This window comes from Xenopus tropicalis, chromosome 6 (genome assembly GCF_000004195.4).
Source record: "Xenopus tropicalis strain Nigerian chromosome 6, UCB_Xtro_10.0, whole genome shotgun sequence".
NCBI classification, from domain to species: domain Eukaryota; kingdom Metazoa; phylum Chordata; class Amphibia; order Anura; family Pipidae; genus Xenopus; species Xenopus tropicalis.
The window spans coordinates 95,068,390-95,090,741 of record NC_030682.2 but is presented as its reverse complement, the minus strand read 5'-3'; the positions used below and the strand labels follow the sequence as shown (position 1 = coordinate 95,090,741).

At 39.4% G+C, this 22,352-nt stretch overlaps 1 protein-coding gene across 1 annotated transcript; it reads right to left on the bottom strand.

Annotated features, from left to right (window-relative positions):
• Window positions 1–15,251: 15,251 nt before the first annotated feature.
• Window positions 15,252–19,123, bottom strand: sox4 (SRY-box 4). Its single transcript, NM_001045619.2, has one exon. The coding sequence runs from the start codon at window positions 18,604–18,606 to the stop codon at window positions 17,443–17,445; it is 1,164 nt and encodes a 387-aa protein (NP_001039084.1). The 5' UTR covers window positions 18,607–19,123; the 3' UTR covers window positions 15,252–17,442.
• Between the last annotated feature and the right edge of the window lie 3,229 nt (window positions 19,124–22,352).

Here is a 22,352-nt window from a genome sequence, read left to right as displayed (position 1 = left end):
ACCAAAGGGGGCTGAATAATTACGCACACCCCACTTTGCAGTTATTTATTTGTAAAAAATGTTTGGAATCATGTATGATTTTCGTTCCACTTCTCACGTGTACACCACTTTGTATTGGTCTTTCATGTTGAATTCCAATAAAACTGATTCATGTTTGTGGCTGTAATGTGACAAAATGTGGAAAAGTTAAAGGGGGCCGAATACTTTTGCAAGCCACTGTATAAGAGCAGCTATCCCTATGCCGTTTGATGCTCTGTATGCCATTGCCAACCTCAGATTAAAACAGACTTTAGGCTGATGCCACACGTGGCGTTTTTATGCTGAGTTTTTTCTCAGCCTCAAAACGCTGCACAAGCCACACAGCCCCTGACTATGGCGTTTTTCAGCCTAGTACTGGTGACTTAGCAAATCCTGTTTCCATGGTGCTAATAGTGCGAAATAGTAAAAAACACTGCGTATTTCCGCTAGGTCTGGCAGCTGCCTTTGTGTATACATAAAAATAGCTTGCTGTGCAAATACTGGCGTATTTCGGCCAACGCTTGAAAAATCCGTGCTAAGGCGTTTTCTAGCGTTTTACCACATTGTGTGGTTTGCTTTGAGTCTTTTCAAGTTATTTCTACGGATGATGATATTGGGCGTTTTTCAGCTGCTGAGAAAATTAGAAAATACGCAGCGTAAAAACACCTTGTGTGGCATCAGCCTTACTTGAATCAGAAATGACAGCTCAGAGTTCAGAAAGCAAAATAAAAGGGGCTACACTGGTTGATAGTATAGGAGCATATGAAAACCTGTGAAACAAAGGATTGGAAGTTAGAAATTCTGTCAAGAGTATGAATCATGGAGACAGGACAGGACTTAAAAAATAAAAATAGGAAGTATTGACATTATTTGACAAAAAGATATTGCATTATTTAATATATTATCTGTTTCTTTGATACTCAATGCACAAGCTCCATCAAAAACTCCCTTTTGCATGTCATAGTTATTTTCTACGTACTAATGAAAATTAATCAGAGAATCTGATACTGTCCACCATAATCAATTTTATTATAAAATATATATTAATTGATCTTTATATTACTACCTTCTAGAATAAAATATTACAAAATCTTAATATTTTTCAGCCAAAAGCTTAACAAGAAACATCAAGCCATCAAGTTCAAGGCAGATTTTTTAAAATTATGAACTGCTAAAAATTATTTATTATTTAGATATAAAACATATCTGAACAAGTCTTTAAATGATTTTTTTTATTGTAAAAGCACATCAACAAGTCCAGTTTAACTGAAATGAAATAGATACAAAGCGAGCAAGGCTAAAAAGAAGCATATCAACAATTTTAGCACATTTTTCTCTCAAACACACATGTTAAAAGAAGGGTTTACTTTGCGATTCCACTATTGGATATTCTTGGAAGTTTTGGTATTTTGAATCAATAAAAAAATCTAATGCAAAGACCTTAAACCTCTGCACCCAGCATCACCATAGCAACCTCCAATTCAGGAATGCAAATGAGGATCTGTAAATATTTGAAATAAAAAAAGAAGCCAGGTAAAGAGATATGGAGCTAACTTAATGAAAGTCTGCTTTTGGTGCTCTACTAGAATCATAGAAAAGGAATGCTTAAAAAGATAATCTGGTGTTCAGTACAAAAACATTTTTTTCCTATATGCATGTATATAAGGCTGATAAAAAAGTATGCCATCTGGTTTATAAGGCAAGTCACACTGAAAGATTTTGTAGTACTGACTTTTTTTTCCAAAGGTCTAGAAAGGGCAAAAAGTGGAGGAGTAACAACACTTTTCACTTACTTTAATTTGTTGTAAATATATATTTACCTATTGCACATGAGTAGAATTGTGATCTTCAGGGGTCAAGCTGCAGGGTCTATCAATTTGGAATATTGCTCAAGATATGCAAAATAATTGCTAATTGTACCCCCAATTACTATATACTCCTCCTAGAGTGACACCAAATGGTAGACACAGCGGCCCTGTGATGTCACTTCATGTTTCAGCTCACACCTTTGCTTTCACACTTTTCCTATTAAAGTCAGTGAGACTCACTTTTGCATTCACAGATTCTTTTAGCCAACTGTTACATGTTGGCTGAAAAGTTCTGCGGGTTATATTGGCCAAGGTATTTTACCCTCAAACAGTGGCAGCAATGCACAGGAGCATCCCAAATCAAAATGGACTCAGTATTTTAAGACTTCCATGAGGGTTTCAGCCTTGATGTCACTGACCTGCAGTCTGACATCCAGTTGCTGGGGGTTTTACAAACCATCTAGAACAGTGCTGTTCAACTGGCGGCCCGCGGGCCCCCCCCTCTGTGTGGCCCCCCACCACTCTGGCTGCTTTGATGGCTTACCTTTGTGTAAGCTTTAAATGGTAGCAGTGCTGTGATTAACTGGCCAAACATTTTAGAATCTATGTTATGGTATGTGCATAAACTGGGAATTTGAAGATACATTATTAAAGTAGCCTCTAATGCCAAAAAGCATAAGGAACATATGCTGCAGAACTAACAATAAAGCAAAATAAGAAGCACCCAAATGGAAAATTAACTAAACCTATACATGAAATTAACGATCAAGAACTGGAAATTAGACATGCTTTTAGTGTAAAGAAAACCTTTCAAAATTTACTGCTGTTTAACTAGTCACATTCAACAAACTGATAATCCCAACAGTGATAAAGAAACCTATCCATAGTTCTCCAATAGGTAAAACAAAAAGCCCTGACAAATGAAAAATACAAGAAATTCATAGTTCACAGGGAGTTATCTTAATAAAGATATCTTAGGTAATATATTCGACATCGAAATGGAAGAAAGCACCAATACAAAGTACTCTCTAAAGCGCTGCAATCATAAGACCTCACTCATTTGATATATCAGGTCATCACATCTCTATTTACAAAATCAAGAACAGAGGAAAATAAAACAGGCTTTGTTTCAGACACAATTACAGTCTTCAGCGGGACACAAAATTTTGCCAGGTCTCTCCCCTTACATGTAATGAATGAATGAATGATGCTGCAGCACTTCCGTTTGCAAAGGTGAAAAAGTGATATTTTTTTTTAGGTCAAAGACCAGGCAATGTTTCGGGCCTTCTCTTGCCCTTTCTTCCCTTATAAGAAACCTAACATTTGCAAGAATAATTGGGAAATGCAAAACTCAGGTAATGCAAAAATTTAGTGACTATCGGATCGCCATTCGCAACCGATCATTTTTTATATGAAAATTTCTGAACTTTCAGATCATAAGTACGAAATCTTTGTATTAAAACTAACAGAATTTTCGTGACTTTTGCAAACATCAGAAACTATCGGATTTTGTGATTCGGATTTGTACTTGTGGAATGCCCTTCCTAGTGCTGTTGTGATGGCAGATTCTGTTAATGCCTTTAAGAGGGGCCTGGATGAGTTCTTGAACAATCAGAATATCCAAGGCTATTGTGATACTAATATCTACAGTTAGTATTAGTGGTTGTATATATAGTTTACGTATGTGAGTGTATAGATTGGTAAGTATAGGTTGTGTGTGCTGGGTTTACTTGGAAGGGTTGAACTTGATGGATTTTGACGGTCTTTTTTCAACCCTATGTGACTATGTAACTATATCTCAAGGCTAGGGAAGTAGCAACAATGACAATAGCAATCCCCTTCTAAGCATTTTCACTCGTTCAGAATACTGCCAATTGACATGCCAAATAGTTACTTTATCAAAATCAAATCTGTATTCAAGGAATTTATTTGGGGTGGGCAAATACTTAGAACAAAAATAGAATAATGTACTTTCAGCAGCACCCAAGACTAGGTGGGCTGGTTTTACACAAATTAAAAACTTGTTACCATAATTTTATTACAAATGGCACTCAGTAATATTCTACCAAGCTATTTAGCTACACATACAAAATGATGTGCTCTAAACAACCTAGCATGATACTGAGAAAAAAGCCAGTACCCACTAGCAAACATAGACATTTTTATAATGCCCTTCTCCAATTAAAGCATACCATTGACAGCTACAGTCAGTACACAAGTCAACTAGTTCTCTTTCCATGCTCATATAGCACCAGCAGACCTTAGTTTAAAAAACAAAGATTTATGTAGTACTTTAACACCTTATCATAATTTAAGCAGACTACGTCTACTTGAACACTTCTGTCTAGCTTCCTACTTCCTTCTTCATAAATCGCAAGTTAATGTGTTAAACAAGATCTGTCCTATAAAAACATGCTTGTAGCTACTAATAATGCCAAGACATTGTCTAAAATGCGATTCTTTAAAGGCGAGGAAATACTCATCCATGGGATGGTTGCAATATGTGCACCCCCTGTGGAAAAAATATATAAGATATATGAATGCAGCCAATCATTTCTCAGTTGTAATATTTGTTGGTGCTCTTTCACTTGTACTTTGAAAAAAATGATTCTTCTTCTTTCCAATCAACTCCCTTACATCTGTGTTAAGTCCCACATGATGGTGCTCCATCATTATATTACATGGGAATAAACTGAGAACAATATTGGTTTAGTATCATTGTTTCAATATATGCATCAGATTAAAGGGGACCTGTCACCTTAAGAAATAATTCCAAATTGTTTTCTAATGTGTTTGTCAAGCAAAATAAACTTTAAATTGGAATTCACAATTGCAGCAAGCAGACAGGCACCATTTTGTGGACACTGTTATCAAAGCAGGCATTGCATCCTGCCAAAATCTGGTTGCTATGCCAGTATGGGGGAACCTGATGCCCATGTCCTTGCACTGGTTACAAAATTACATGGTGTGGAGGGAGGGGGAATGTGAGGAGGGCAGCAACACCAAAAAAGTTCTGAATTGAAACTGAAAGTAACTCTCTGCCCCACCTCTATGCCTAAGGCATAGAGGCGGGGCAGGCAATATATGATTGACAGCTGGGATTTTTAAATGCCTTTATAATTGGTATGGATGTGGTAATAAAAAAATGATTTTGGGTTTCTTGTTTCATTTAAAAAGGGCTTTTATTATAAAGCTTTTTATGTCTGGGTGACAGGTCCACTTTAATTATTTTAAAGCGGTTAATTTTTACTTCCTAAAGTTCAGCGTCTTAGTAGACCCAATGCCTGTTTCTTTCTTAAGGTGCCCATAAACGTGAAGATCCGTGGTCGCCAAGTGAGCGGACCTTCACCCGATATCCCCACCTACGGGTGGGCAATATCAGGGAACATGTAGGCTAATTCGATCATTTGGCCCTGGAGCCAATGGTGCAGTCGGTTCGGGAACCACATCAACGAGCCGATACGGTCCCCAATCCGACTAAATCTTTTAACCTGCCCTATCGATATCTGCCCAATTTGAGGCCAGATATCGGTCGGGCATGCCCCTCGTTCCTGCCCCTACACAGGCCGATAAGCTGGGGGTCCAGGGAACCGATATCGGCAGCTACAATCTGCCCGTGTATGGCCACCTTTAGAAATACATTCTTTCAATGTTTACTTGACCCGCAGATTACAAATGGGACTAGCAAATCTGTTTATGCAGTTTTAAGGTACTTCGCTTTAGGTAGATAAGCAGCACTAACCTATTGCAAACATCTTTATTGGAGTTAGTATCTTGCTAGTAGAATGACTAGTACAGGGTCCCAGTTGAGAGAAATAGGTGAAAAGATAATTCCCCCCCAAACCTTATCTATAACTAACCCAGAAAGCAAGTCACTATGGGGTAATGGAATAAATGGTTTTAATCAGGCCTTAACTCGAATCAAAATAAGCCCTGCTATTTCAAATACACAGCCCCAACCAGCCCACTATATAGCAACTGTCTATGGCATCTTACAGCAGCCCCTCTGGCATTCTCCAGAATCCACAGATTGCTAGTTTGAACCTGGCCTTAAAGTAGTATTTAATGGTCAGCTGTTTAAAAAAACATTTACTTGGTTGCTATGGGTTACCAGATGTGGGCAAATGTAAGACTTTTTTTAAATTAGTGCTATAATATGTTGTATATGCAGAGTGTTCTGTTTGATCTTTATTCAGAGTTGCTTGATAATTGTTTTTTTTTTTTTTAATATATTTAATTTAATTACTAGCTCCCAACTTACTTTTTTATAATAGCAAAGCACCACAGTGAATACTGTACCATACTCAAACGTATAAGTGAGGGTTGCTTTTAAATGTTAAGTTGTCCATACCCTAGCAAGTTTTAGCTTTAGGCTTGGCTTTTCATTATTGGCTAAAAGTACATACTGTACTCCATCATTAAGGAATCATTCAGATAAAGTGAGGCTCACCAATGATTGTGTCAGCTGAATTTAGCCAGCTATGTAGTTGGTCTAATGTGCCAAAGATCATAAATTTGCAAGTTTACCAATGAACAGACCTTCCAATGTACAGCCACCTTTAGAGCTCCAAGTGTAATAAAAGCTGCGTTACATAGCTGGTCCAGAGAAGAAATTGATAGCACTCTGTTAGAGAGACCATTACATATAAAATTTCCATTAAAAACATAAATGTTCACTTTGCAATAAATTACACACAGTTGAGTGATGTAACTGTCAGTCTCAAGCAAATTCATTCAGACTAGCTGTTAACATCAAATACACAAGGAGCTAGTTTATTAATACAAAGAAAAAGCAAATCTCTGAAAAAATGTTTTTTCCTTTGTATAGGACACTATGGGAAATACAATTCCTGCATTCTAGAGCTTCTTGGATTAGTTTCCAGATATTATATAAAAATCCAGTCTATTGGTGTATTCGTGAATGACCAACCAGTGTGCAAAAAGCATTTTTAAAATATCTTTATAGCACAAAATTAATATAATGCAAACATTTTACTGTTTTGGTAGAATTATAAGCCATAAATTATTTTCATGTTTGCCTGAGTGATTAGTAGCCCTAGTAACAGTAGAAATAAATAGTAAAATAAAGATTTAGAAGCATTTGAGTCAAATAATAAATCCAATTTGTGAGTTCTCTGTAAATCTTGCAATGTGCATAAATAAGAGCAAAAACAAAAGAATAGAAGCTTTCTTGACATGCATGTCTAAGGCATCTTGATAAAAAAAACGAGACCACCTACTGTACATAAACTGGAACAGGGCCCAGCAGAAAGATAATACAGGTTATTCTAAGATCTTTGTATATTATAGAGCTCAACTACAATCTAAATTCTCTGATTATGTGTAGAAAGCATGCTAACAAAATTAAGAAACACCCTAGCAAGAAATCATAGCTGCTGCCTGAGGACACTTGAACACATACACTAGGGGAGCCTGATGCAACAGCATACCAGCTTAACTACTGTTTGCCTGACCAAATGGAGTGATGAGACTAATTGGTCTGCTGAGAGGCCTGCTGAGATATGAAATGTCAAAATCTGAATGGCAATCACAAAAAAAATTATGACAAAAAAAAAATGGTTATACTTAAAAATGAAATTGAAAGCCTTAATTTCAATGCTGAGATATATGCCTAAAAAATTTACACTATTATTTTTGTTTGTGTATATTGCTGAAGTGCAGTATCTGTTACACAAAATACTCCAATTTAACAGGAAAATAATAGATACAGTAAATATGTATTCCCCTTGGATACTAGCAACTCTTACCCATAGGGTACCAGCATCTATAAAATAACCTAACAGTAATAAACTACCCTACATATATAGAAACATAGCGGAGCAAGGGGGCATTTCATATCATAATTACTCAATTATTATTAAGCAGACAAGTCTCATGAACAGCTATTTGTAATCAATATTTAAACACATTTTTCATTGTTTCAGCAATGCTGATTGCTGCTATTACCATCATAATTTGGCTGAATTCCCATAGAAAAAAGGCTTTAAAATCAAGATATCATTTACCAAATATGAACTTTTTTTTTGGCCATTGGATAAATTTAATGAAGTGTTGTTAGTGAGTCTGAAGTCTCTAAAAAAGACTAAGAACAGAAATGATGTACCTTTTACAAAGGGCATATTCTACCATGCGGCAGGTAAGTACAAGTCCTTCCTGCTCCTTTTGACACTTATGATGGGGTTGGTTGCTGTTGTGACCCCTTGTTTATTTTTTTTTTTTCAGAATGTGCCTTAAATTTTCTTTTTTAATTTCACTTCTGTTACAAGATATATGACTCCAAATACCTAAAGTTATAAAAAAAAAAAAAATCATAATACAGAGAAATGTATCATAAACATATATTTATATCAGGAAGATACAACAAATCTAAAAAGCCCAATATCCCTCAAATATGAGAACATCAAACAACAGTCCAATAAATCCAATCATAGCAATAAAAAAATGTATTGCATTCCACTAGTGTGCAATAAATATTTTAGGGGCAAAATAAACAATCAACATTTAAAGGAATAATTACAGCCAACATTGTCTATAGTGTATTTATATTAGGGTCATTTTGTACACTGTGAGTAAAATAACCGTGTGTGTGAGTGTAATGCACGGGGGGCCTGCAAATATAAATCTTATTGTACAGCGCTGCGGAATATGTTGGCGCTTTATAAATAAATGTTAATAATAATAATAATAAATCCTGAAGGGTTGTATTATGGCAGTTGGCTTGGTGTGATACAGCTATAATGCAGGGGTGGGCTTGAGGTGGCAGGTCAAAGGAACAAAAATGTCAGTAAGCCCTGGGATAACTGTTTCCCAGTAACCACTTGTTTCCCCATTCTGCTTGTTGCCTAAGTGTTGGCATGCCTTGTGCCAAAACGTGTCGTATGCCATTACCCTTAGATCTGATTCTGCTCAATACCTCTGCTTGCAATTTCTAGCTCCTGTGAAAAGCTTAAAAACCTTTCAATAGAAAATAATGGTAATTGCACTGCAGCAGTCAGCAATAATTGCCTGACCAACAATTGTACAGGAAGGGTTCCAGATTACCATTGTGGAATGGTATTTTCCAACCTTTTTCTGCCTGTCCATGAGACAGAAATCTCATGGGCAGTAAAGGCATAAATGTTATGATCTGTGGGAAATAAACAGTTAATTCTATATTAAAATCTGCTTGTTATTTTATGAATAGAGTCTGAACTGACAGAACAACTGCTGCAGCTAAAAGAAACAAGCTTACTTTCAAAAAAATTAGACACTCCTAAAAACACAATTACACCAGTACTAAAAGACTTAACAATGCAAAACTGTTTTGTGCACAATTAATTGAAATATAATTCTAAGCAACTTTCCATTATATATGGTTTTAAAATGATTTGTAAATGTATTTGCTATTAAAAGCAGTATCTGTCTACCTGTCTAAATTCTCTTCACTTATAAATCTGACAAACTACAGAAAGGAATAAACAAATACTACTTTCTGTTATATTTACAAATTACTTTAAAACTGTTGGAAAAGTCAATAATACATTTAAACTACAATTTCTTTCATTATACAAAAAAATAGTTCTTGAGTGGATCTCTTTTCATATTGTCTAATTTAATCCAACAATTTACAATTTGCCTTTATTTATTGACTATTTATTATTTAACTATTTTTGCAGCTCTCCAGTTCACATTTAAACTAATAAGGTCCCTGACCTTAGTAAACAGTAGTCTTTGGTGGTTAGAGAAATAAAGGTAAATAGGAAGGCAAGAACAGAAAAATGAAAAGGTACACCAACAATAAAAAATTATAGTGCGGGTATCGGATCCCATATCCGGAAACCCATTATCCAGAAAGCTCCAAATTAAGGAAAGCCCGTCTCCCATAGACTCCATTTTAATCAAATAATATAGAATTTTAAAACTGATTTCCTTTTTGTCTGTAATAATAAAACAGTACCTTGTAATTGATCCCAACTAAGTTATAAATTATCCTTATTGGATGCAAAACAATCCTATGGGGTTTAATTAATGTTTTATTGATTTTTTAGTAGACTTAAGGTATGGAGATCCAAATTACAGCAAGATCCCTTATCCGGAATACCCTTGGTCCCGAGCATTCTGGATAATGGGTCCTATACCTGTATAGGTTACCTGACACTACATCTTATTCCACCAAAAACACATACATCAATATTTCAATGTTGTACATCTACTGTAAGAGAAGTGTGCTGTCTACTGCACAAAACAGAGTAAACCATGACAGTCTTGGGATGTAGGTAAATCACATCTAAAACATTTCCTACAAGTTGTCCTACTTCCATTTTTGTTCCCACCTTAAACCTTTTGCCCTTGCTGCTCTTTACCTCTGGAATTCCTTACCTGAATTCCTCCATTGAGAATTATCCTTCTTTGATGTCTTCAAAATTAACTCAAAGATAACCCATTGGGGCAGGGGCGTTTTTGGCCCCTGGGCCGCCCAAGGCGGCTCCTCCGATGCCACCCCTCCTCATGGCCCCCTACGCTTACCTTTAGAGCGCCGGAGTGGGTCTAGGTGGGGCTGCATCGCTAGTGTAGAGAGCGCAATTGCTCTCTGTGCTAGCAGAGCCGAATTTCCATTTAAAAAAAACGGAAGTTCGGCTCTTAAAGTTACCAGGAGGAGATTTTTGCCGCCCCTGGTAACTTTGGGGGCACTGTCGCCTGAGGCGAGTTTCTCAACTCACCTCATGGTAGCAGCGCCCCTGCATTGGGGGCACTGCCACAAGACCTGACTCAATCTTGGCTCTTATTAGGCATTGCCTTAAACTGCATCATCGCTCACTGTAGGCCCCATGCAACCCCTTTCTCTTAACATTTAGTAATTTTGATCCTATGTTATTAATGTATTAGCATTCACTGTAAATAATATTTCTTGTACTATTTACTAGAAAGAATTAAACAAAGCCTATCCATTTAATACAGAAGCCAAGTCACAATAGAGGATTTCACCTGCCTAGGTGGTAAAATACTAACCATAAACAGTATAAAATATATATATATATTATGATATATATATAATATAAAATATATATATTCAGTATAAAGCAGTAAATACACTGATAATAAAATCAGGCATCACTGATAATTTGTGCATGAAAATTTGCCAAACTGAGAACCATTTACAGGACTAGGTATCATATCAATGTTTAAAAGCTTTGCCCAGAGCCCATCAGGATAGGGAAATCATCTGTAATAACCTTTGAATTACACATTCCCCAGAAATCATCTTGAAGAGATCAACAACTTAAAGCTTTTTAATTAATTTTTATTATAGGCTGTGCACTTTTGACTTTATTGACAAAAATAGTTAGGGTTGCATCTCATTTAGTATTTAAGGGAAAGTTGTACACAATCTGCAGCAGAGGCAGAAAAACAAACTCTGTGTAATGCCTCCTCCTACCAAAGATTCTGCATAATCTTATAACTTGTAATGATGTAACTGTATGTTTAGCATCAAGTACCCATCTTAGAACTATATTCTAATTGTGTTTATACATTTCCACAGTTTTAGGATAGCACTAATAACACATGTTCTTGTCATGCATATAAACCATTAAGGGCTGTATATTTACAGGGGGCCTGTCACCCAGACTTTATGTCTTTACAGCTTTTTATAAGCTGTATAATAAAAGTCCTTTTCAAATTAAACATGAAACCAACATTCCTTTTCTACTAAAACGTCCATACCTGTTATAAATGTATTTAACCTGAGCTGTCAATCATTGCCTCAGATACAGAGGTGTGGCAGGCAGATAATTTCACTTTACATTCTGCACTTACTAGGTGTCACTGCATTCCTCTCATTCCCCCTCCCTCCACGCAGTCTATAATTTTTATCCTGTGTATGGGAATGGGTATCAGGTTCCCATTTCTGGTGCATAAACAGGATTTTGAAACAGGCATCATAAGACTTACTTTATAGAATTTTACTAGCTAATATAGTACCTAAGCAAGTGTTCTAGAAGTGTACGAGTTGTGTGTGATTTTTTTATTTACATTTTTACAGATGTTTCTTAGTTTGAAAGCTTTGCAGGCCTTTGCATCGTGAGATACTAAGTTAAAAGAAGCTTGGAAACTTGTAATTCAGCTCTGCTTCTGACATGGCTTTATAAATAAAGCTTTATGTTGGGATGTTTCCAAAATCACTGATTCACGTGTTATACAATTTGTGATTGATATAAGGGCTGTAAATCTATTTTTGGTTGTGATCTATTATGGTCCTCTAGCTTTTAATGACCTACTATTACTTATTAGTTTCTAACATCTGCCATGTGGATTCTCAGGAATAGCTTTAAATAATATGAAATTCACCTGTTTATTAAAAAATGTATTCAATCATTTGTGAGACACAGATCCCAGAAATGTATATATAAATTAATGTTTTTACAATGCTTTACAAAATCACTGCTTCAGTTATGTTTAAGGTACAGCTTAAAGGCTCAGATACATGAGAAACCTTATAACGTGCATGTAGCTCTAAGTGCAATATTAGGACACACGTAACAGCTGCCCATGTAAGTGTAAGCTGGCTGTCAGAACAGCATGCCGATCTAGGAATTATTTTAACAAGTAGATAGAGCAGGCTGTCAGAACTGCATGCCAATCTAGGGATGATTTTAAGAAGTCATAAACCAAAGAGTCCAAAGCAAGACTGCTTCCAAAGATATACTGTACACATAGACACTAATTTACTACAAAAAAGTATCTGAAGTACACTGCAAAAAAAACACATATAGAAATTATATAGAAACTGACCAAAGCTTGCATTTCACATAGGAATCCTAATGTTTAATTAAAGGTGCTGAACTTTCATTGCTTGGTTGTTATACAATGCCTTAAAGTGCATGTAAGCTTAGGTTAAAGAAAAACTCTGTGTGCATTTTGTCAATAAATAAATAATGTGCAAACATTAATGTAAAAAATAAATGTATAAATCTCCTCAGTCTTTGTATGATTTAATACCATTCATCACAATAGTGAAAATAAGGTATTTTCATAAATGTCAGATTAATGCCAAAAATGACATAACTAATTTATACCACTTGGTTAACCTACTTTACTCAATGGGACAAAATTCAGGAATCAAATAATTTTTTGGCTTTAAGCATGGTGCAAAACGATGTATGAATAGCAGCAGCACTCAATACCAGTTATTAAAACAGTTTAACACCTCCTTAACACCACACTGCAAACTCAGTTACATATTTGCATAAAATCATTAGGTAGTTTTATAAATATGTGAGGTTTTACATGGTGTATACTGGCATTGTTTGTTTGTTAAATTCTTGATAAACATGCCAATAACATGCATCCTACCCCTGTCCCATAACTATGCAGATCTGTGTTGAATGTAATTTTGTAATAGTTCCTTTGAAGCTTATGCTTTATTCAGACTATGGGCTTCAGGTAGGCAACAGTCGTTTTGATGATTTAATGAGGCCATACAATAATTTACACAAAATGTAAAGGGTGTGATGTGTCAAGTTATAAGTCACAGGAAAAAGGAGACATATAAAATATTACAAACAAATGTAGTATTATCTTTCTATGCTAAAATAATAATTGGCAGATATTTTCATAAAGTAAATCTGCAGATGGATAAAAGAACTCTTGCTTAAGCTACATTCTGTTGGAAAATTAGAATAATCATTCCTTGTTGTTGCAGAAACAGACAGGTCATAATAAAAATGCAAGCAAAATATCCAAATATTCCTTGCCAAAATATTGTTCTATTTGTTAGACTTAACCTGTTTCGAGAACAGATTTGTCAGTCTAGAACTGGCTGTTGCTTTTGAATTGCCTCAACTTTTGACCCATCACCAAGAAAACTGCTTAAACACTTTGCAAAAGCTGAAGTGAAGTCAATATTTATTTGCCAAAAGCTTATATTGATTTCCTCCCCCAAATACTAGACAACTGTCTAATCTTAATTTCTCATTCTTTACTGTACTATGACAAACTGTACAAAAGTGCTTCATAATGATACAATCTCTTTAACTGTTCTATATTTAATTGGCGTAGCTGAATATTCCTATATGTTATTTTAAATGTAGAGGCACGTGATAGTGAAAAGGTTACTACCAAAGTTGTGGGTTTTTATTTTAATTTACATATTGTTATATGTAAACAGGCAGTACACTTCAGTGTTCATTTACAAGTGATATAAGCTTTGCCAGATTCCAGTTCTGGCTTTTCCTGGAAGCTAGACACAAAGCACTGAACTGCATCCACAGGCACCAAGGTCAGGATAGGATGACAATGGCTGAGGGTGCTTCTCAGGAGAAGAAACCAGCCAGTAACTGTGAGGTGATCTTATGGGCTAGAAATGCTGTGTCATGCTATGCTAGCCCCCAGATCATTCTTGTCAGCAAGCAACAAGCAGCTTATGTGTACAAGTCTTCCTTCTTTTCATGAATATATAGTAATATGCTTAACAAAAATACTTTACAATTGGTCTTTTATTTTTAGTGCATGTGTGTAAAGGGGTTACTATAAAGCAAATAGCAGTCAAGACTGGTAAGGCAAGCATGATATCAATGAGTATTAATTGTGTCTTCAATAAAAAATGGGAGCTTCTATACCAGTGTACTCCTAGAAATGTTCCTAGATAGCAGAATGAGCTGCGCCTCTGCTCCATTACTTGGAGGAATTGCCTGCCAAGATTTTATTTCCCTACTTTCACTGTACGTGTTAAGAAGAGAGGTTACAATGTTACCCAGTCACATTTTAGATTTCTATTTTTTTTTACCATAAGGACCAATGCTTTTAAATTTAGACTTAAGCTCCTCCCTCTGCACTAGTCACACAGCTCTGGGAAGTCACACAAAATACAGAATACAAGAATGACAAACCCACTCATGATTAAGGGTTCAGTTCCAGCTGATTTTATTTCCTTTAAAAAAAGTTATTTACAGAAGGTATATCAACAATCTGACAGGCAGTGAAATAGACATGATTAGCTGGCATTGGTAGATGCCTCAAATCTTTGTTTTGTGGCTTGATGGTTAGACAAATTTTCTACGGCATATTGCACAGGATGGAATACAAAAAAAGTTTTAAAAAATTATGTTAAAACAGAGTCCTAGTCCTATTGCCTGTCATGTAATACATAAACACACTTTTTTTTTTTTTTTTTTTGCTTATTATATTAGACTTAAATGTACAAAGATGTTTTCACTTTCTTTAGTTTTTTTTTTTTCATTTTAAAACACAACAGCTAGAAACCTGAATACATATGCTATCATCATGCCAAAAAGAGACTAAAACAATTATAGTTTAGCGACAAGTATAAAGGATTAAATAGTCAAATACAAGAATGAAAACGCAGTACATAGTGTCGCGAACTCAAATCGGCATTTAGATAGATCCAGTGGTTTAAACGGCACGGGTTTTTTTTTTTTTTTTGAAGTATAAAAAAGTGCAAAAATGTGGTCTAGAAGTTAAAGCTACAGGATCCCTTTTTGCTTGTTATGTGCACTGTTTGCTTAAAGCATTTAAATACAAACTAGCAGAAGGGACGAGCTTTTGTTACAAGCTCCCCAACAAGAAAAGGATTAGAAAAAGCAAACATCTGAAAATAAAGGAGATTTGCTTAGCAGTAAAAACACAAGAGTGCAGGTCATTGTCATACCACTATGCCTATCAACTGGGAATAGGCAACTTTAACATTCTTCCCCCCCCCTCCCCTTTCTCCTTTTTGTAGCCTGCCTAAAATAACAGTGCCAATAGAATAATGTGCTGCAAGGCTCCCAACAAAGAAGGTGTCCACATGAAAAATAAAAAAGAAACAAAACTCTGAAGTATAGTTATAAAGCGCTATATAAATACTAAATATGATTAATACAAATACATTTTTGTCGTTTTCAACCAATATACAGTGTATTAAAGAATACTCTGGAGGTGTAAATGCGGAGTGCACTAGGCTGGAAGGGATGCTGTGACTTTAAAAGCCTGCAGATTGAAGTGTGTAAACATGGAAAATTAGGCTGGTGCAATGTTTTATTGTTAAAGAGATTTCAACCAGCCGCCCTGTTTCTAATATTGTTAGGAAATTCAAAACAGCAATTGACACCAGTTAAAACACCCCCTTTATAGATTTTTTACAAAAATACACTGAGAAAATAATCAAACGTTTTCATCTCTCTTCTTTCATTTTAAAAGTGTCAAAAGTCTACGTTTAAATATAAAAAATTAAAAGTTAAAACTCTAGCCCTTCAGTGAAGGAGACATAAAAATGGTGTGGCAAGGTAAGGGAACTACAAAAAAATTTTGTAAAGTAAAAGTTAAAAACAAACAACAAAAAATAAGTTTGGCCAGTATAAATATGTCCACGTATAAAATGGCATCTGATTACATTTACAAGATGAAACAATATGGATCACCAATGAGAAAGGGAACAAAAAAAAATCCAAACAGTCTTCATTTACATCTACTGAGTAATAACACATACATACTCTGAGAAAAATTTGGTCCTGAATTATTGGTTTTTAGTCCAGCACAGATTTGAGTTGCGTTTGAATCCTTAAAGAGTTAAGAATGAGAAAAAAGCTGGTGATTTTCATAGGAATCAAACATAGCGCCATCTATCTGCTTTTATATTATCCTAACACTAAAACTGTTCAACAGTCTTACAGAAACCTTAAAAGATAGACAGGATAACATGCTATATTAACCCACCAGTGAAATAATCCAACACCATCACGATTCTGAGCAAGAGAAACACACTTTGTTTTTTAGAAAAAGAATCGCCCTTTTCCCCCCAGTACCACATAAATATGTAACTTGATGTAGTTCAGAAGATCTGCCTTCCTTTCCAAAGTAGTGTCCTTAATACAAAAGAATTAAAAAAAAATTTTTTTTTAAAAAAATCCATGGTTTCATGGATGGTTAAAGAAAAAAGCTGGGTGACCCATAGGGTGCCATCCTTCTCCTGACGTGCAAATCCATTATTAGTCCCATTACTACTAAAATGAAAAGACCCCTTATTCACCCCCCTTAAACTTTCTAAGAGAAAGGGGTTATGAGGAGGTTATTATTGGTACCTTCTCACCCTTTAAGGATGTCAGTCTTAAAAACTTGATCTTCCAGTGACCTGGTGCTCCCTCCTCTCCTCTCCTGCTGGAAGGTGCAGCCTACACTGGTGCTGGAAGCAGGGAGAGTCTTATGTGCCTCAAGCAAGGAAAAGTGACATTAATGCTAAAGAACTTGATCCAGATTCAGACCACCGTTTCCTTCAGCTCTCCCCACATTTTCTGAGTGTCGCTTTAGCTCTGTTGGGGTCACAACTGTACCCAGCTTTGTTTGCAGCACAAGAGCCTTCTCAGACGCACACACACACACACACCTCCCCAGCCTGAAGATATTCCGCGGGAGGCTTTGGGATCCTTGCAGGGTAAGAAAGGGGCTCCTGTTCCCATGGGCTGCTAAAACAATCCCTTTTATTTTCATTGTGTGGTTTCCTTTTCTGACTAAAGTAAAGCAGAGGTTCAGTCAGTTCTGCCTCAGGCAAAGTTACAGCAGAGAGCGCACTCTGCCTCTCTCTCTCTCTCTCGATACTGGATATGCTCCTCGCCCCTCTGGCTCAGTAGGTAAATACCAGGTTGGAGATGCTGGACTCCAGCCAGTCTCCGGAGATCATCTCGCTCACCTCAGGGGTGCAATAGTCCGGAAACTCGAAGTGGGAGCCTGAGCCCGGCTCAAAGTTAAAGTCCAGGTCCCTGTCCAGGGCAGCAGAGCTGAAGCTACCCAGGGACATGTTCTCGAAGCCCGGGCTCGGGTTGAGCTCCAGCAGCTCGTCTTCCAGCTCTTCGTCCGAGGAAGAAGAGGAGGAGGATGCAGAGGAGGGGGAGGATGCAGCCGAGGAGGAGGAGGAGGAGTGAGAGGTGGACGGTGCCGGTGAGGACGCCCTCGTGTAGCCGTCGTGCTCGGAGGGGGAACCGGGGGAGTTCTGCGCGGAACCGCTGCCATCCTCGTAGAGGCTGAGCGGGTCACTGGCTTCGGCCGAGCTGCTGCTTAGTGTAGGGCTGGCTGGCACAGCCACTGACGGGGAGCCTTGGTACCCTGCGCCCCCGAATATATAGACCCGGTGCTTTGGCTTCTTTTCCTGCCTGCCTGAGGCTGCAGTCCGGGACTTGTACAGCGAGTGGTGGTCCGGAATGCACGGCTGCTGCTCGGGGAAAGCTCTGGCGCCCAGGACGAGCTTGGTATGCGGCTTATTGCACAGCTTGGTGCCGCTGCTCTTCTTCACTGGGGGCTTGCCTGAGCCTGTGCTGCCCGTGGGACTGCTGCTACCCCCGGGGCTGCCACATGCCTTGTCCCCGGGCTTGGAGCCGCCAGACTTGACCTTCTTCCGGGGTCGGTACTTGTAGTCCGGGTAGTCTGCCATGTGCTTAAGCCTCAGTCGCTCGGCCTCCCTGATAAAAGGGATCTTGTCGCCGTCCTTAAGCTGTTTCCAGCGCTTGCCTAGGCGCTTGGAGATCTCGGCGTTGTGCATGTCTGGGGACTGCTCCATGATTTTTCTCCGTTCGATTTGGGACCACACCATGAAGGCGTTCATTGGCCGTTTAATGTGCCCACTGGGGGTCTTGCACCAGCTTGGGTCATCCGCTTTGCCCCCAGTAGAGGCAGTGGCGCCAGGGGTGGGAGAGGATGCCATGTCCAGCTCTATACCGGCACCAGACTCGGAGCTCTCCCCTGCCAGCAGCGCTGCCTCCGTGTTCTCGGCGTTGTTGGTTTGTTGCACCATTGCCGCCGCCGCTGCGATTAATTGTGGGGCTGCACGGGAGGCACACGGCTCAAGCACTTGGGCATGAAAAACAAGGAGTCCATAAAAGAGACAGAGCCCTAGCGGTGCCCCAGCCAGCCCCTCTCACATGCACTGAAGTCACTTGGGTCGCTGCTCTCCTCCTTCTCTCAGTCACTTTCCAGGAGTTGTCACACACTGGCAAGCATCACTCACTGGCGTTTTGCAAGAGTCCCTCTATTAGAATTATTACGGTTAATAAACAGTCCCGAATCCACTTCATGCACCGGCACAGCCAGGAAGCCTTGCAGATGTGAAAGTTTGCAGATAAGCATAGAAAGATATCCCAGAGTGAGTACAGAGCAGTCTCTGTCAGTGTGTAGTTTTGCTTTAATAATCCTGAATCAGTGAGGGTGCTTACAGTGCCGGGCAAAAACACAGAGTGAGAGATATGTACAGAATGTGTATGTATTTATGTTCCTTGCCCCCCTTCTTCTCTCATACAGGTTTCTCTCGCTGCAGCTAAGAGCGGTCCTCAATTCCGCCTCACTCGGCTTTATCCCTTCCCCAAAGTGGCCCCAGCCAATGGCGTGCTGTTTCTAACGCTTCCTCGTGCCAAGCCCCGCCCCGCCGCTGCCCATTGGCTGGGAACCCGATGCAATAATAATCACCGCGTGCAATGAGAAGCTCCAGAGCTGACCTCATTCCAATTCACAGAGCAAAACTTTCCCTGCTAGAGCCGTGTGGGGAGAGAGCGCCGCTGTACCCTCCTCCTACCCGCTTTGCATACATATCTATATGATATCACCCCCTTCCACCGACTCACTATCAGCCTGCTTACTAATAACTATATACATACACGGCTTTGTGGCGGTATTCCGCCTATTAATTCGTGCTTGGCTCTTTCAGTCTCATTGTTAGCTCTATAAGTATCCTGTATAATACATTGCTTCACATGATACTATAAGGGAAAGTCATGGATGATTCCAGCCCGCTTTCCTGTTATACTGCAGGGAACAGGCGCCTCACACCTAGTCGCTATGCCCAGGAGCTCCTGGCGCAGACATGAGTCTGTTCCTAGTCCGAGCTGTCAGCCTTCCCATCACACGTGTGAGTGACACATTCACCTGGGAAAGACAGGGACACTGGTGCAGCCCAAAGAAACCCATGGGCTGCAGGTAAGTGACTTGGTTTGCGTTAGTAATTTTATGGTGCTCGGCTCTTCCTGGCATTGTCCAAATTGGAAAGCTTATCCTGGCATTGCCAGCCACCCTAGAAAGCTAGACTGGAAGCTACAATAGAATGGGAGCGTAAGACAGAGACAGTAGCAATGCTTAGTGAATGCTGAGTGTCACACCCCCTTTTGCAGGCATCCTCCATGTGCCATGCTAACTGAGGCAGAAAGGAAGCGACGTGTCTGGCGCGTCCTCTCGAACCTGTCACTTTCAGTAAGGCTTTAATCACCACACAGTCACCCTTCAGCCCCTAACTGGTTAATGCCACACTAAGTACCCCCTCTGTTCAGCGCAGTGATATCTCAGCCCTATCCCCGCACCTCTGGGTGCTGTTTTCCCTCACTCCTATCCCTAAGCAGACAAACTGCGCTCAGCTCGGCCCCCATTTCTGCTGTAGCCCAGCCGCCAGCACCAGCCGCCACTACACGTGCTTCTCCTGTGCTAGTTTCCCTCAGGCCTAGCATGGGAGCAGGAAAGGGAAGGCGGCAAGCGACGGCGGGTAAGTGCAGCTGCAGAGAAGGGGCGGGCACCAGGCAATGCTGGACGTGAAAAGAGGAGGGGACGCGTGTTCTTTTTTTCTCCCTCTTGTCTGTCTCTCAGCCTGGGGGCGGGATAGCTAAATCCAGAGCCTGCCTTGTTTATACAATGAGGAGACGCCTCCTCCTGCCTAGAGAGAGTGGGAGGGAGGGGGCTGTCTGGCTCGCTGTCTGCGTTGGGGGGAGGGGGACGGATAGTCTAGGCTGCTGCTGCTTCTGAACCTGAGGCGGCTGAGGTCAGCTGCAGAGTCTGCACTGATTGCAAGAGCTTCTTGTCGCTATTATTCATAGCACGGTGCGTGTCTGTAAAGCAGCCTGAAGAGAGAGACGGGGGTGACATCAGAGTACTGAGACATTAACCCTCGCAAAGCTGCTGCAGCCCAACCCCTACCTATCATTGATAGGAATGTTCTCCTGTCTGCCCCGCAACAAGACTGCCTATCACATGACTGAATGTGCCCTGCTGCTATTTTGCCTTCCTTGCAGAGGGTGTTGAGAGGTCTGTCATTTAGTGAGCATGGTAACAAGCATTCCAGTGTGATGTTACACGCCCAGCAGCACCAAGTGCTAGAAGGGAGGGGGAGGGCGGCAGAAAGCTGCAGTGATCTTATTTTCTTCTGCCTTCCCAGTAAGTGTATGGAAACAGGCTTATCTTTAGGGAGGGGGCTTCCCAAGCTCCCCTAACAGAGCCTTCACGAGGTTGTTTCTGTGCAAGTCCCCCCCCAATTCTGCATAGAAACAAGATTGGGATTTGCTGATGTGTGTAACCGGGCAGCCCAGACGTGAGGATGTTTAGGTAAACAATCCCATAGGTGGTGGCTTCTGACTTGCCAATCACTGTGTCATTTTAGAATGGTTGCAGAGGAGAAAGTGACATCCTTGCAAGGTTAAACACCTGACACATCACTTATGTATTCTCTGCCTCCCACATTTCCAGTGCAGTACTTTTAATTGGAGGGGAGGTGAGCAAATTCAGGAGGCATGAGGAACGACTAAGGCAAATGGCAAGAGACGGATACTTACCTCCCCCGCCGCCTGCCCTGCTGATAGGAAACAGACTCATGTTGCTAAAAGAATTTAGGTTAGAACTGCAAGTACCAGGATCATATGCTTGCACAAGGAGGAGGAAAGGGCTCTCATTTCCATCTGCTCTTGGTTAATGCAGCTGCTTTGGCAGTACAGGGATTGTCCTCGAATAAAATTTCAGTTTAATCAAGATCAGCACTTCTTTTTTCAGTGCACCCATTTTTTGGCAACACAAGGGAACCCTGGCATTTTCTAAAGTGCCCCTTTTATTTCCAGTACATGGGCTAAAAGCATGGAAGAGGTGTCTAGACATTATATAATGATGTGCACGTGCAGAATTGGGAGATCAAGCATAAGAAGATGTCATTGCAGGCAAAGTAGCCTTGTCCTCAGTTTCCCATTGTTTTGCTGTATTTCTAATTGCTATTTTAGCAGATTGCTTGTGTTTGTCCTGGAAGAGGGTAAGAGTTCACACGAGGTTGCTTTCGCTGTCCTGTTTCCGACTGCTGCACAGAGGACGCTTGGTGGCAGCGGTGAGCCTCTGCCTATTGGTAAGGAATCCCATGTGCAAACTGGGAGACTGGAGGAGCGCAGACAGGTTCAAGGCAATCACAAGCATTTCAAGCAAATAACAGAAGCTAGGATTCATTAGTGGCTGCCTACCCATAGTTTCCTTTAAAATGTAAGACAATCTGTTAATGGCAAATGTTAAGGATTTATCAGATTGTGTTCTCCTGTGTTGTTTACAGTTATTTACTTAGATTACTTTTTGCGTTTCCCAGGTAATTATTGTCCATATTAATGCCTGAAACACAATAAATCTATAGTTGAAATTCATGTTTTCTGAAATGCAATTCCAATGTGTATTGGAGAGTTACTTAATTTTCTTTGACTATACAAAAAACATTTTGGATGGAAGACCCATTTGCTTATGCCAACAACTATGTTTTCC